Genomic DNA, 12,811 nt, shown 5'->3' with positions numbered 1-12,811 from the left:
CAGTGAGTGTGTTTCCAGCTGGGTCACTGAATGTGTTTCCTGATGAGGAAGTAACTGTGATTCCAGCTCGGTCAGTGAGTTTGTTTCCATCTGGGTCAGTGCCTGTGTTTCCTGCTGGGTCAATGCCTGAGTTTCCAGTTGGTCAGTGCCTGTGTTTCCAGCTGGGTCAGTGACTGTGTTTCCAGCTGGGTCAGTGTCTTTGTTTCCATCTTGGTCAGTGACTATGTTTCCAGCTGGGTCAGTGACTGTGTTTCCAGCTGGGTCAGTGACTGTGTTTCCAGCTGGGTCAGGGACTGTGTTTCCAGCTGGGTCAGTGAATGTGTTTTCAGCTAGGTCAGTGACTGTGTTTTTAGCTGGGTCAGTGACTGTGTTTCCAGCTGGGTCAGGGACTGTGTTTCCAGCTGGGTCAGTGAATGTGTTTTCAGCTCGGTCAGTGACTGTTTTTAGCTGGGTCAGTGACAGTGTTTCCAGCTGGGTCAGTGCCTTTTTTTCCAGCTGGGTCAGTGCCTGTGTTTCCAGCTGGGTCAGTGGCTGTGTTTCCAGCTGGGTCAGTGACTGTGTTTCCAGCTGGGTCAGTGAGTGTGTTTCCAGCTGGGTCAGTGAGTGTGTTTCCAGCTGGGTCGGTGTCTGTGTTTCCAGCTGGGTCGGTGTCTGTGTTTCCAGCTGGGTCGGTGTCTGTGTTTCCAGCTGGGTCCGTGACTGTGTTTCCAGCAGGGCAAGTGACTGTGTTTCCAGCAGGGCAAGTGACTGTGTTTCCAGCAGGGCAAGTGACTGTGTTTCCAGCAGGGCAAGTGACTGTGTTTCCAGCAGGGCAAGTGACTGTGTTTCCAGCTGGGTCAGTGAGTCTGATTCCAGCTGGGACAGTGTTTGTGTTTCCAGATGGGGACTGAGTGTTTCCAGTCACTGTGCTCAGGTGTTCGACCGTCAATCCTCTGGCGCTGTTTGAGCATGCGCCCAATTGACTATCGAGGGCGCCGGGGCCGGGAAGTGAGGTCAGGGTGCCGGAAGTGAGGTGTAGCTCCCATGATCCTGCGGGCGGCGGCGGGGCGCGAGGCCGCGGTTGGTGACGGAGCTCACTCGGGATGGCGGCTCTGGCGCCGGGAGACCCCAAACTCGTCTCCATGATCGTCAATCACCTGAAGAACCAGGGCCTCTTCGACCAGTTCCGCCGCGACTGCCTGGCCGACGTGGACACCAAGGTAAGCGTGAAGGAGCCGGGGGCTTGCGGCCTGGAGCCGCGGGCTTGCTCCGCTCCCATTCAGGGGGTGGCGATAGAGGGAACCGGCTTCCCGGGCCGGCTTCACCCCCACTCCCGGCCCAGTCTTGGCTGGCCCTTCGCCGCATTCCCGCTCTGTGGAGGCGGTAAGAGTCCCGAGGGCTGGAGAACCGAGATGCCGCAGCAATGCTGCTGGAAAGCTGCCTCTTTCAGCAACTCCGCTGTCCCGGTGTCTCTTTGTGTCGCTCCCACGTCTGGTTGCTGTCTTTATCCGCTCTGTTCAAGGTGCTGCACACATACTAGTTATTCTGGTATCGGAGCCAAGGTAACTCCATAGAATTGACATACAGATCAGCCCGTGATCTAATTGAATGGTGGGGCTGATTCCGGGGTAAAATTGCCCATGATGTCTGTCATGATCTTTCCATCCTTCTGTTAAAAGGACATACCTGGTGAAGAATCTCTATGAAAGGGGGAAGGGTAACAGCCAGAAGTCATGGCTGGGACCAAGAGGGGGATGTTGGTCCTACAGTGTTTTAGGGGGTGGGATATATATGACATATTGTGGGTGGCACAGTGGTTAGCACTGCTGCCTCACAGCGCCAGGAACCTGAGTTTGATTCCCGGTTTGGGTCGCTGTCTGTGTGGAGTCTGCATGTTCTCCCCGTGTCTGCGTGGGTTTCCTCCACATACTCAGTTTCCTCTGCGTACTCTGTTTCCTCCCACAGATCGAAAGGTGTGCTTGGTTAGGTGCATTGGCTATGCTAAATTCCCTCTGTGTACCCAAACAGGTGCCGGAGTGTGGCGACTAGGGATTTTCACAGTAACTTCCTTGTGTTAATGTAAGTCTACTTGTGACACTAAAACTTTTTTAAAATAATGGGAGGAATTGCAGGATTGTTATCATGAGTAAGGTTAGAAAAATACATGTATTCAGGATAACAGCCCAGATTTTTTGATCTGTGGTGTGACACTCACCCCATTTAAAACTGCACCTCAACAGCTGCAGCTTTACCATTTCCCTGCCCCAGCTCCAGTTTTATTCTTTCTACCAGCTGAGTGAGAAGCGTTTGTGACAAAGCACAGTTCCAGTGAAGCCATGCAATCTTTCATCATGAACTGAAGACACTGTTCTTGAAGTCTGCCTTCCATCCATTGTTTTTGAGTAATACTGCCTTTGTTAAGTTCTCCATCAATCTCTCACTCCAGCATTGGTCAGGCTCCTTCCTGAAATTGGTCATCACCCCAGTCCAAAAATGTGCAGATTAGTTGGACTAGTCACACTAAATTGCCCCTTAGTGTCGAGGGGATTAAAAGGGTTACTAGGATAGGCCTAGGTGGGATTGTTGTTGGTGCAGGCTTGGTGGGCCGAATGGCTTCCTGCACTTGGGATTCCATGATTATATGATAACTCCTGACAATGCTTAACCCTGCATTTTCTGGCTGTGTTAAAGCCAAAACACTGCAGCAATGTCTGCCCTATACCCCCATGCACCCCTATGTTCACACACCCCTGTCTCTGGTAATGATTGAACCTATAAGCTTGGCATGCCACCCTTACCCACACTTTGGCAATGCTCAGCACACCTGCAACAACAGCTTTATACCTCTGCCATCCACACAAACAATTGCCACCCTACTGCAGCCCTGGTGAGAGATGTTGGGGATATGGTAGGGATGGATGGTGAGCAGTGTTGGGATTGCTATGGGTGTTGGAGTGCTTTAATGCTCTACCTGATGTACTTAGAGCTGCACAACCATTACACAAGCTCGGACCAGCTCTAAGTAACTTAAGTGTAAAAAAAAAGCAACAGATCCCGGGAGACTAGCATGAGTTCAGGGTTAGAATCATAAAATCTTACAGTGCAGAAGGTGAACATTTGGTCCATTGAGTCTGCACCGACCACAATCCCACCCAGGCGCGATCCCCATAACCGATGCGTTTACCCTAGCGAGTCCCCCTAACACTAAGGGGCAGTTTAGCATGGCCAACCCACCTAGCCCGCACATCTTTGGAATGTGGGAGGAAACCGGAGCACCCGGAAGAAACCCATGCAGACATGGGGGCGAATGTGCAAATCTCCACACAGTGACCCAACCCAGGAGTTGAACCCAGGTCCCTGGAGCTGTGAGGCAGCAGTGCTAACCACTGTGCCACCATCCATCTGATGCCTGCGCAGCTCATGTATGTTCTGATGTAAATCGGTTCCCCTAAATTTCCAATGCCATTGCAGTATTCGCTGCTATTTAGATTGAGAGATTTGGGCCATAGAATAGAAAGAAGTTCAGATTTCTACCTCGGTGAGGTGCAGAAACAGAAGTCTTTACCTGAATGGTGCTGTAACTAGCATCCATGTGAACAAATTACTTAATTTCTCCCTGTCATGATATTGCCCTATTCCTTTCTCAAATGCATCTTTTTAAACTTACCTCTCCAAGGTAACACATTCCTCATTCTCACCATTCTGAAAAAAGAAATTGCACTTGAATTTTTTAAATCAGATTTAATAGTAACTTGTATTTATGGTCTTTAGGTTCAGTTACCAAACTCAGATGGCATCAACAACGCAGGGTTTCAATCTCATCCTCTGACATTCTGTTCCTCTGGATTCCCATATACACACCCAGCACCAAATTACAGGCACATCTGCTCCAAAGGGGTACCTTTGCCCCCCCAGCATAGAGTCATCAGCCTTCTTGGAACTTCAGGGCTTCACGTGAGCCCTCTTCAGTTATTCAGGCTGCTCCGAAACTTACTTCACTTAAAGGCTAGTTGCAACCCTCTCTCTAATCGAAGCCTCTTTCTCTGCGCTTTTTTTCCTTAACTGGAACCTCTCCCACCACCTGTCTGGGACACTTGTCTAGCATTGGGGCCCCACACTCAGTCCCCAGACCTGGGTTTTCATGCCTTTTTCCCACTTTCACAGGCCTGAGAAACTCAACATGAAAATATAGAGCTGCGCTGACACACAAGGTCCAAGGTTTGTCAGAATTTGGAGTTCCTCACTCTCAGCATTAAGATAAATTTAGGTTTCATCACATGTTGTCGAGGGTAGCATCAAGATAAGAAATAGGAGGAGGGCAAGTGTAAGGATGGATTTTGGGAACAAGCGAGGAATTGGTTTGGAAGCTCAAAGCAAAGTCACTGCAAATGATTCTCTGGTTATAACTTGATTGATTGGAATTGAACAAGACAAAACCAGTCCCACTAAGGAGAGGCATTAGAGGGGGGTGATATTTCAAATGCTGCTGACTGGTTGAGAGGGTTAGGAAGAGGTAATTCACTGTAGTTACTGTCAGATGTCATTTGTGATTACAATATAGATTGTTTGAGTGCTGCAGGGAACAAAACCAGACTGAAGGTGGGAAAGAAGTGTCAGTAAGGAGAAAGCTGTGGGGAATGTTGTTTTTCAGACTGGAGGAAAATATACCTCCAGAATGGCTGAGCTGCTTCAGAACATCATAGAATAGTATCGCACGTAGTATAATATGGCAATTTGACACAATGGAGCAGAAGAAAGATGAGTATAGTGAAAGGACAGGAAGATAAAAACAAAGTAAACAGCTAAGGAAACGGCACGGCAGCACAGTGGTTAGCAACTGTTGCTTCACAGCTCCAGGGACCTGGGTTTGATTCCCGGCTTGGGTCGCTGTCTGTGTGGAGTTTGCACATTCTGCTCGTGTCTGCGTGGGTTTCCTCCGGGTGCTCCAGTTTCCTCCCACAGTTCAAAGATGTTAGGTTGATTGGCCGTGCTAAAATTGCCCATTAGTGTCCTGAGATGCGTAGGTTAGAGGGATTAGCAGGTAAATATGCGGGGATACGGAGGTGGGGCCTGGGTGGGATTGTGGTCGGTGCAGACTCGATGGGCCAAATGGCCTCTTTCTGCGCTGTAGGGTTTCTATGATTCTATGAAACTTGAAGAGAAAAAGATTATATTGCATTAAAATGGTGGGGGAGGGACAAAAACAAATGGTGATGTAGGAAATTCTTAACCATGAAATAAGAATAGTGTAAATCAGATTTTCTCCAGTAAGCTTGAACATGTTCAAGGAGATGATACCATGGAGTTTAGATATACTCTTTAATGGCGTGTGTGTGTCACTGGCAAGGGAAGAAATTTTTGCCTCTCCCTAATTATCCTTGAGAAGGTGGTGGTGAGCTGCCTTCTTGAACTGCTGCAGCCCATGTGGTGCAGGTATACCCACAGTGCTGTTCCAGGATTTTAACTCGGCTGCAGCGATATATTTCCAAATCCGGATTTTATGTGGTTTGGAGAGGGATTTGCAGGTGGTATAGTTCCCATGCATTTGCTGCCCCTATCCCATGGGGCAGAGGTTGTGGATTTGAAAGGTACTGCCATTCTGCAACAGTAGTGGAGGAATTGAGTGTTTAAGGCAGTGGGTGGGATATCAATCAGATAGTCTGCTTTGCCCTGGATGATATCAAGCTTCCTGAGTGGTTTGGTTTGTAATGGATGATATTCCGTCACATTCCTTGAGCCTTGTATATCAGGGACAGGCTTGGGGCAGTCTCTGATCCATTCTTGCAGCCAGAATATTTATATGGTTTACCCAGTTCAATTTCTGGTCAATTGTAATGCCATTGAATGTGAAGGTGATGATGGTTGGTTTCTCTTTCGTTGGAGATGGTGATTGCCTGGCAAATGTTATTTCACATTTAAATTGACAGCTGCAGTGGTGCCAGTTGAAGCAGTGTCCCCAGAGCGTTAATTGGACCTCACCAAAGCTAAAAAATATTTTAAAATGTGTACAGTTGATAACATTTATGAAGCATTGGAACTGTAAAAAAGCTGAATCTGAGCTGTGATCCAGAATAGTGATGTGATACTGAACAAGGTATGGCTTTGAGATATATTGAAAGATCCGATACATAGTTAGCTGCAATGTTTTTCCCTAAGTCATATTAAGACACTCAAATGTTATTGGTTCCATGTAACCAAATCTATGATATAGCAGAAATGGGTACAACTGCCACTAGATGGAGTCTGTATGCTCATAAATATATTTTGATCGCGGACAGGTTACTCTGTAGACATCTGTTAATTCAATTTGCCTCTGCACCATTTAATTCAAATTATTTTGCCCACTAAGTTGCTGAAAATACAATTTAATAAAAGTACAATAATTTGCATTCATGGAGTGATATTAATGTGACGAAATGTCCCAAGGCAATTCACACGAGTGTCAAAGTTTGATACTGAACCACATTAGGAGATGAGAGGGTGTCTGGCCAAGAGATTGGTTACAGAGATAGATTTTAAGAAGTATTTTAAAGAAAGATGTGGAGAAGTTCAGATCGTAAATTTCAGAATTTAGGCCTTCAGCAGCTAAAGTATGGTTGGCATGGTGAATGTACAATTTATAGGAATGGATCTTTCTTTGTTGTAGGGCTGCTGGAGATATGGAGATGAGGACATGGAGGAATTTGAAAATACAGGTCAAAATTTGAAAATAGAGGCACTGCGCAACCAGGAACCTTGGCTGGCGAGGCAGGACTTAGAATGAGTTAAGATATGGGCAGCAGAATTCTTGATGAGTTTAAGTTTATGGAGATCCAAGGCTGATCAGGAGTGTGTTGGAATGACAAATTTGGAGGATGAAAGCATGGATGAGTCAGGTGATGCTGCAAAGATGAATGTAAACAGTCTGTGATGTCACAGATATGAAGCTCATCTTGGTCAAACATGACAACAGGGGTTGTGAATGCTCAGGTTCTGTCTCAGGTGGTTGGCAGAGAGTGGGAATGGAATTGGTGGCTGGAGAAGAGTTTGTGAAGGATGAAGCAAATGGGTTTGGTCTTCCCAGTATGTAATTGGATGCATTTCTACTCATCCTGTACTGGATGTCAGATAGTGGAGTGGTCGTGATGGGATAGTACTGGGTATTGTTGTTTGCGTGCATGTGTAAATTGGTGTGGTCAAATGCATACATGTAGAAGTGGATGATCTTTTAAAGACGATATCACTGAGGGGCAGCACGTATATGAAAAATAGGCAATCAAACATGCACATCTTAACCAATCAGATTGAAGGATTGAGAAATAAACTTCAGAAAGAATGAGGGATGTGAATCCGGGTGTATGAATACAATGTTGAACCAAGTACAGAAGGAGAAATAAGATGATGAGACTGTCTCAATCCAAAAGAAAAATTAAAGTAAAATATTTACATTGAAATCTGCAACAGTTAATAGCTGAAAGAATATACGTCCATGCTTGCAATTATTTTTCAGTGTTAGAGATGGGTCATAATTAAAAATAATCAACAGTAATACTTGTTTTTAATGTAGTGCATCCATCTAGTAGTGTATTTCTTTCTCAATGGAATATATCTTTGCTGAGAGTTATGAAATATCTCCTTAAATGCCTACCACTCCTTATCCACTGTTTTTACTTTTAGTTTCAGATTTGGGTTTACCACCGTCAAACTGAACGTGAGATTCTTTCATGTTACGATCACTCTTGCTGAAAGGATCCTTTACGATGAAACCATTAATTAATCCTGTCTCATACGCACTGAGGTCTAAAAGTAGCCTTGTTTTTTTTTTTCAAAATGGATCCTTCTACGAATCTATCCCAAGTAAACTCTATCAACACATCCTCCAAGCTACATGTTCCAATTTGATTGTCTATGATTATTGTAGATTTTCTATGATTATTGTAGATTTTTTATAAGACCCTGTTATTTCTTGATGTGTTGTCTTGCAGTGTAGTTCCTGTGAAGGTGATCTATAAACCAGTCCCACCAGGGACTTCTTTACCTTGCTATTTATTATCTCTATCTAAACTGATTCCACATCTTTATCTTTCCAGCCAAGATTATTTCTCACTATCGCACAGTTCTTATTCTTCACTGAAATAGCTTTCCCCACCTCCTTATCCTTTCCTCCTGTCCTTCCAAAATGTCAGATAACCATGAATATTCAGTTGTCAGCTCTGGTTAAGTTGCAGCCATGCCTTAGTAATTAATACAGGTCATATATCCATTTATTTCTATTTTTTCCTGTCAATTCATAGATTTTCTTGTGAATGCCTCAATTCTGTCTTTAACATTTTTCCAAACTCTGACCATTGGTGGTGCACTCTTAAGCTTTGTGATTTCCTGTCAGTCTGGTTACTATTACCCAGATCACTACCCTGCACCATTGTTTAGTCATTTCTTGTTGATTAATTGAACTTATCGGCCATCTCAGAACCAAATGCTCAATATGCAGAGTCTGCTACATGCTAGGCAGATGGTGCTTGAAGAGTTGTGTAGATGAGTTGTTCGGAGGTTTGTGCTTTCCCTCTGATATCTCAATTTCATGTATGTTCCTGACAACATCTCACAATGTGTTTGGTGCCTTCCGGAACAAATCTTCTCCATTTTGGCCAGTCATAAGCCAGGGTCTTCCATGTGCTGGTGGGGATGTTTGATCTCCTCTTTAAGGATATCCGTAAATTTCTGCTGTCGTCCTGGGAATCTCCTGTCAAGACTGAGTTCTGGGTGTGATAGTTGCTTTGAGAGTCAGCCACTAAATTTGGAAGATCTTGCGAAGGCACTGCCGGTGGTACTTCTCCAGTGTTTTGTGGTGCCTGCTGTGGGTCATCCATGTCTCTGAAACATATAGGAGTGCAGGAATCACTATTTTGACTAAAACCCTTTTTATAGTCTTAATTCAATTTGTCAAGGCACATTCAAGTGAAACTTGTTCCCAATGAAATAGCTCTCTCTTTTCCCACTACTGGTACCAATGCCCCATGAATTAAAACCCATTTATCTAACACCAGTCTTGGAGTCACGCACTCAACTTTGATCTTAATAACCCATGCCAATTCTGTTGTGGCTCAGGTCGAAATCCAGAGACTCAGCCTTTGTGGTTCTGCTTTTTAAATTTAGGCCCGAGCTTCTTGTGCTCCCTGAGAAGAAACTCTTCCTGATCCTCGCCACATGGTACCCAAGTGAACCACGACAACTGAATCCTTCCCCTCTTCAGCCTTAAGGAAATATCCTTAAACCTGTCAGTTCCAAATGACCAGGTAACCAGTTCAACTCGTCACTCAATAAACTGTGCAGCTGCCACTGGCACACAGCTTGTTTATCACTAACACTGCAAAAGAAAATACAACTTAAGGTTGAAGTTAAATTTGTCGTAACTCAACTTTGCAATGTTCACGCTATGACAAGCGGTCCTTATGACATTTAAAGAAATAGATCAACCCTTAAAACACTTAGAATTCTCTTACTGCCAAGTTCCTGATTTCACTATCCTGTTGACTCTCCGTTGAGGTGGCCTCTCTCATACTTACACCTTCTTTTAACTGGTCGGTGCAACATCGTGGGCCGAAGGGCCTGTTCTGCGCTGTAATGTTCTATGTTCTATGTTCTATGTTCTGGCACAGCCCACTCTCTTAAATAAACCAGTGCTTCTGCTGTCCCCTTCCTTATTTCTTTGGGTATGTACGGGTGCATATCAACTATACATAGGTTTTAATCCTCTTTCAGTTTTGGTACTTTGTCAATTATTTTCTGCCTTTTATCCCAATTATATTACCCTTTTAAAGCTGATCCCCTATTAGAAGGTTCTTTTATCTTCAGTAAAAGTTTGGAATTTTGTAAATTTGAGTTTTGATTTTTTTTAAGCTTCCATCCTAAGTTTATATTTCCTTCTGTCCTCGTAGTCCTTATATCGTTTTTTCCTTTTGATTCAGTTTTTTTTATTCATCCACTGTGCCGCATATTGGTTTTTGATGTTTAGTAGAATGCATTTTTCTTTAACTTTACTGATTGCCTTTTTAAATGCTAATGTTTTTTTGTCATTTGCAACATTTTCTCCAGTTATCATCTTTTACAGCCTTATCATCCTTATTTCCTCATACTTAAATCTTTTTCAACCTATTTATCTTCCTAACCTTGAACCCGTCCTATGTTGTGGCCACTCTTACTACTCCGACTATTGATTCCATTCTGGTTTATTACCCATTACAAGATCCAGTGATGATTCTTTTCTTGTTGGCCCTCTTGCATCTTGAGTGAGAAAGGAGCTTTGGAGACATTCAAAACTTGATCCACATTTCTTCCTTCGCTACTTCTTCCTGACATGATTTGTGGATAATTAAAATGTCCATGACTATTATTCAATGTCTGCTACTCACCTGGATTTGCTTCGATGTTTCTTTCTTTTGTTCCTTTTCACTTGTCTGTAGTGCATTCCTATTAAGGTAATCTATCTCCTAACTCGATCCATATAGATCTATCTTATTTCTAGTTATCGCCTCTTTTTCCTGCCACCATTTTTATGTTTTATAACTGCAGCTGCTCCATCTCTACCCTTCCCAAATGTGTTATATCTGGCAGTATTTAATTGGCAAACATGTTCTCCACATAGCCATGTTTCTGTAAACTACTGTATTCAGATCCCCTCTACAAATTGCCCCTAGTTCATTCATTTTGTTGTAGTTACTGTATGCTGTATCGTCATAACTTGTTTTTTAATTAGTAATTCTCCCTGTTTTAGCTGTTACTTTACCTTTTCGCTCTGACTTCATCTGATCCCTAGTCATTTGTGTTTTCTTTATTTTTTTAGTTTGTTCTTCATTGTCTCTTTGTGGTTCTTTTATGGTTTGATTTATGTCATTCCTAGCGGTCTTCTTTATAGTCCCTGTTATACTATTGGCAAGGACCTTGGTCACCATCTGGTTTGTTGCAGCCTCGTCCAGCACTGGTACCCTCTTTTCCATTCATTCTGTAGGGTCACTATTTGACCCTGTGTCAATCTGTAGATCATAATATCAGCCCATGAGATTATTTTATTCAATTTACCTCTCAATTCCTGATACTCCCTTTACAGGACCTTTTCCCAAACCTTTCGTATGTCATTTGTTCTGACATGGAGCACAACAACTGCATACTCCCTTTCCAGTTTTAATTTGGCTATTTTTATCCTGGCACCAAGCAGGCAACAGACTCTCGGGACTCGATGCTGATTTCAAAAATACTATATCTCTCTAGTCATTGAAACCTCTGTTACGATAACCATGCTACTTGCTATGAAACTGCACCTCTTGGACAGTCTCCTGCTCTGTGGTGCATGGACAATCTTTTTCCTTATCCTCGCAGGTATTGGCACTGGCTGCAGGTTTTTCTTCACTACCCATCCAATGTTCCATTTATACTGCTGACTAAAAGTTGCTCTTCCCTTCCTGTAACCTGTGCTTTCCTCTGATTTGTGACTGTACTCCGGAATAAATTATTCAGTAATTCATTCTTTTTGTGTCGGCGTGACTCTGAACTGAAATGTCTCAAGGCAGGCAAATTCCTTGTGGATGTGGGAGTTTTGTCCACAAACACTCTCATGCTCCAACCCTGACACTGCCTATACTTCAATTTCTTTAGTGATAAATTCATTTATTTGTTGGTTATCTTTATTTAATTCATTGAACTAATTGGCAACTTGAGTTCTAGATTTATTAAATAGGTGGATCTTGCTCGATGTTAAATAAATTAGTTACCAATAATTACTTAGTTCAGTAATTAAATTCTAGTTCTATTCAAAAATATTAATTACTTGTGTTTTTTTCTTTCAACTTGCAGTTGCTTGCACTTGGCATTATAAAGTCAAGCTCAAGTCTAAGCGCTCAAGGAAATAGATACTTAGGGATATACTTAAATTTCTTTGAGTTCAACCAGACCCCCCTCTTGAATTGAGTATATCATTTTTTAATTTTTGCCAGTGTAATTGTTTACTGCCCCTTGGTTTAAAGCACCTGGTGCCTCTTTATCTTCCTTGCTCTAAATTCTTGCGGCCACGGTTTGTTTAGCTAGCCACTCCATTTATTGAATTCTCCCAGCTCTTCGAATTATCCATGAGATAGTATCTATTAATTTTGCCTCGGTTATGATAAATGTTTGGGTTTGTTCATTCTCTTTTTCCTATTAAAAATAATGTGATTATGGTTAAACATAGAAACTAGAAGCAGGAATAGGCCTTTCGGCTCTTTGAGCCTGCTCTGCCATTCATCTTAATCATGGCTGATCGAGTTCAATAACCTGATACCCCCTTCCCCCATATCCTTTGATCCCTTTAGCCCCAAGAGCTATATCTAATTTCTTCTTGAAATCAGACACCACTTTGGCCTCAATTAAATTCTGTGGTAGTGAATTGCACACACTCACCACCCTCTGGGTGAAGAAATTTCTCCTCACCTCAATTCTAAAAGCTAAATACTGACATGTACGCAAAGTAGTAAATTGTGTTCGTTTTTATCCTCAAGCTATGACCCCTAGTTCTGGACTCCCCCACCATTGGGAATCTACCCTGTCTAACCCTGTTAGGATTTTATAAGTTTCTATGAGATTCCCTCTCTTGTTCTAAACTCCAACGAATATAATCCAAACTGACTTAATCTCTCCTCATATGACCTACCTGCCATCCCAGGATCAGCCTGGTAAACCTTCGCTGTATTCCCTGTATAGTAAGGACATCCTTCCTTAGAAAAGGACGCCAAAACTGCACACACTACTCCAGGTTTGGCCTCACCAACACTCTATATAATTGCAGTTAAACCTCTTTATTCCTATACTCAAAACATTTCGC

The 12,811-nt window shown here is 43.1% G+C and overlaps 1 protein-coding gene across 5 annotated transcripts in view; it reads left to right on the top strand.

Moving 5' to 3' along the window:
- Positions 1-1,003: 1,003 nt before the first annotated feature.
- Positions 1,004-12,811, top strand: part of bod1l1 (biorientation of chromosomes in cell division 1-like 1) — a 71,415-nt gene continuing 59,607 nt past the window's right edge. For 4 of the 5 annotated variants that reach the window (XR_013498213.1, XR_013498212.1, XM_078214956.1 and 1 more), the window contains exon 1: positions 1,004-1,199. Coding sequence is in view for 2 of the 5 variants with exons in the window: in XM_078214956.1 (XP_078071082.1) it covers positions 1,083-1,199 (117 nt within the window). In the remaining 3 variants the exon portion in view is untranslated. The remainder of the gene's footprint in view (positions 1,200-12,811) is intronic. The other variant, XM_078214973.1, reaches the window with a different exon arrangement.

Source organism: Mustelus asterias, chromosome 1 (assembly GCF_964213995.1).
Source record: "Mustelus asterias chromosome 1, sMusAst1.hap1.1, whole genome shotgun sequence".
Classification (NCBI taxonomy): Eukaryota; Metazoa; Chordata; class Chondrichthyes; order Carcharhiniformes; family Triakidae; genus Mustelus; species Mustelus asterias.
The sequence above is the reverse complement of the archived record's forward strand: the minus strand, read 5'-3'. Positions and strand labels throughout refer to the sequence as shown.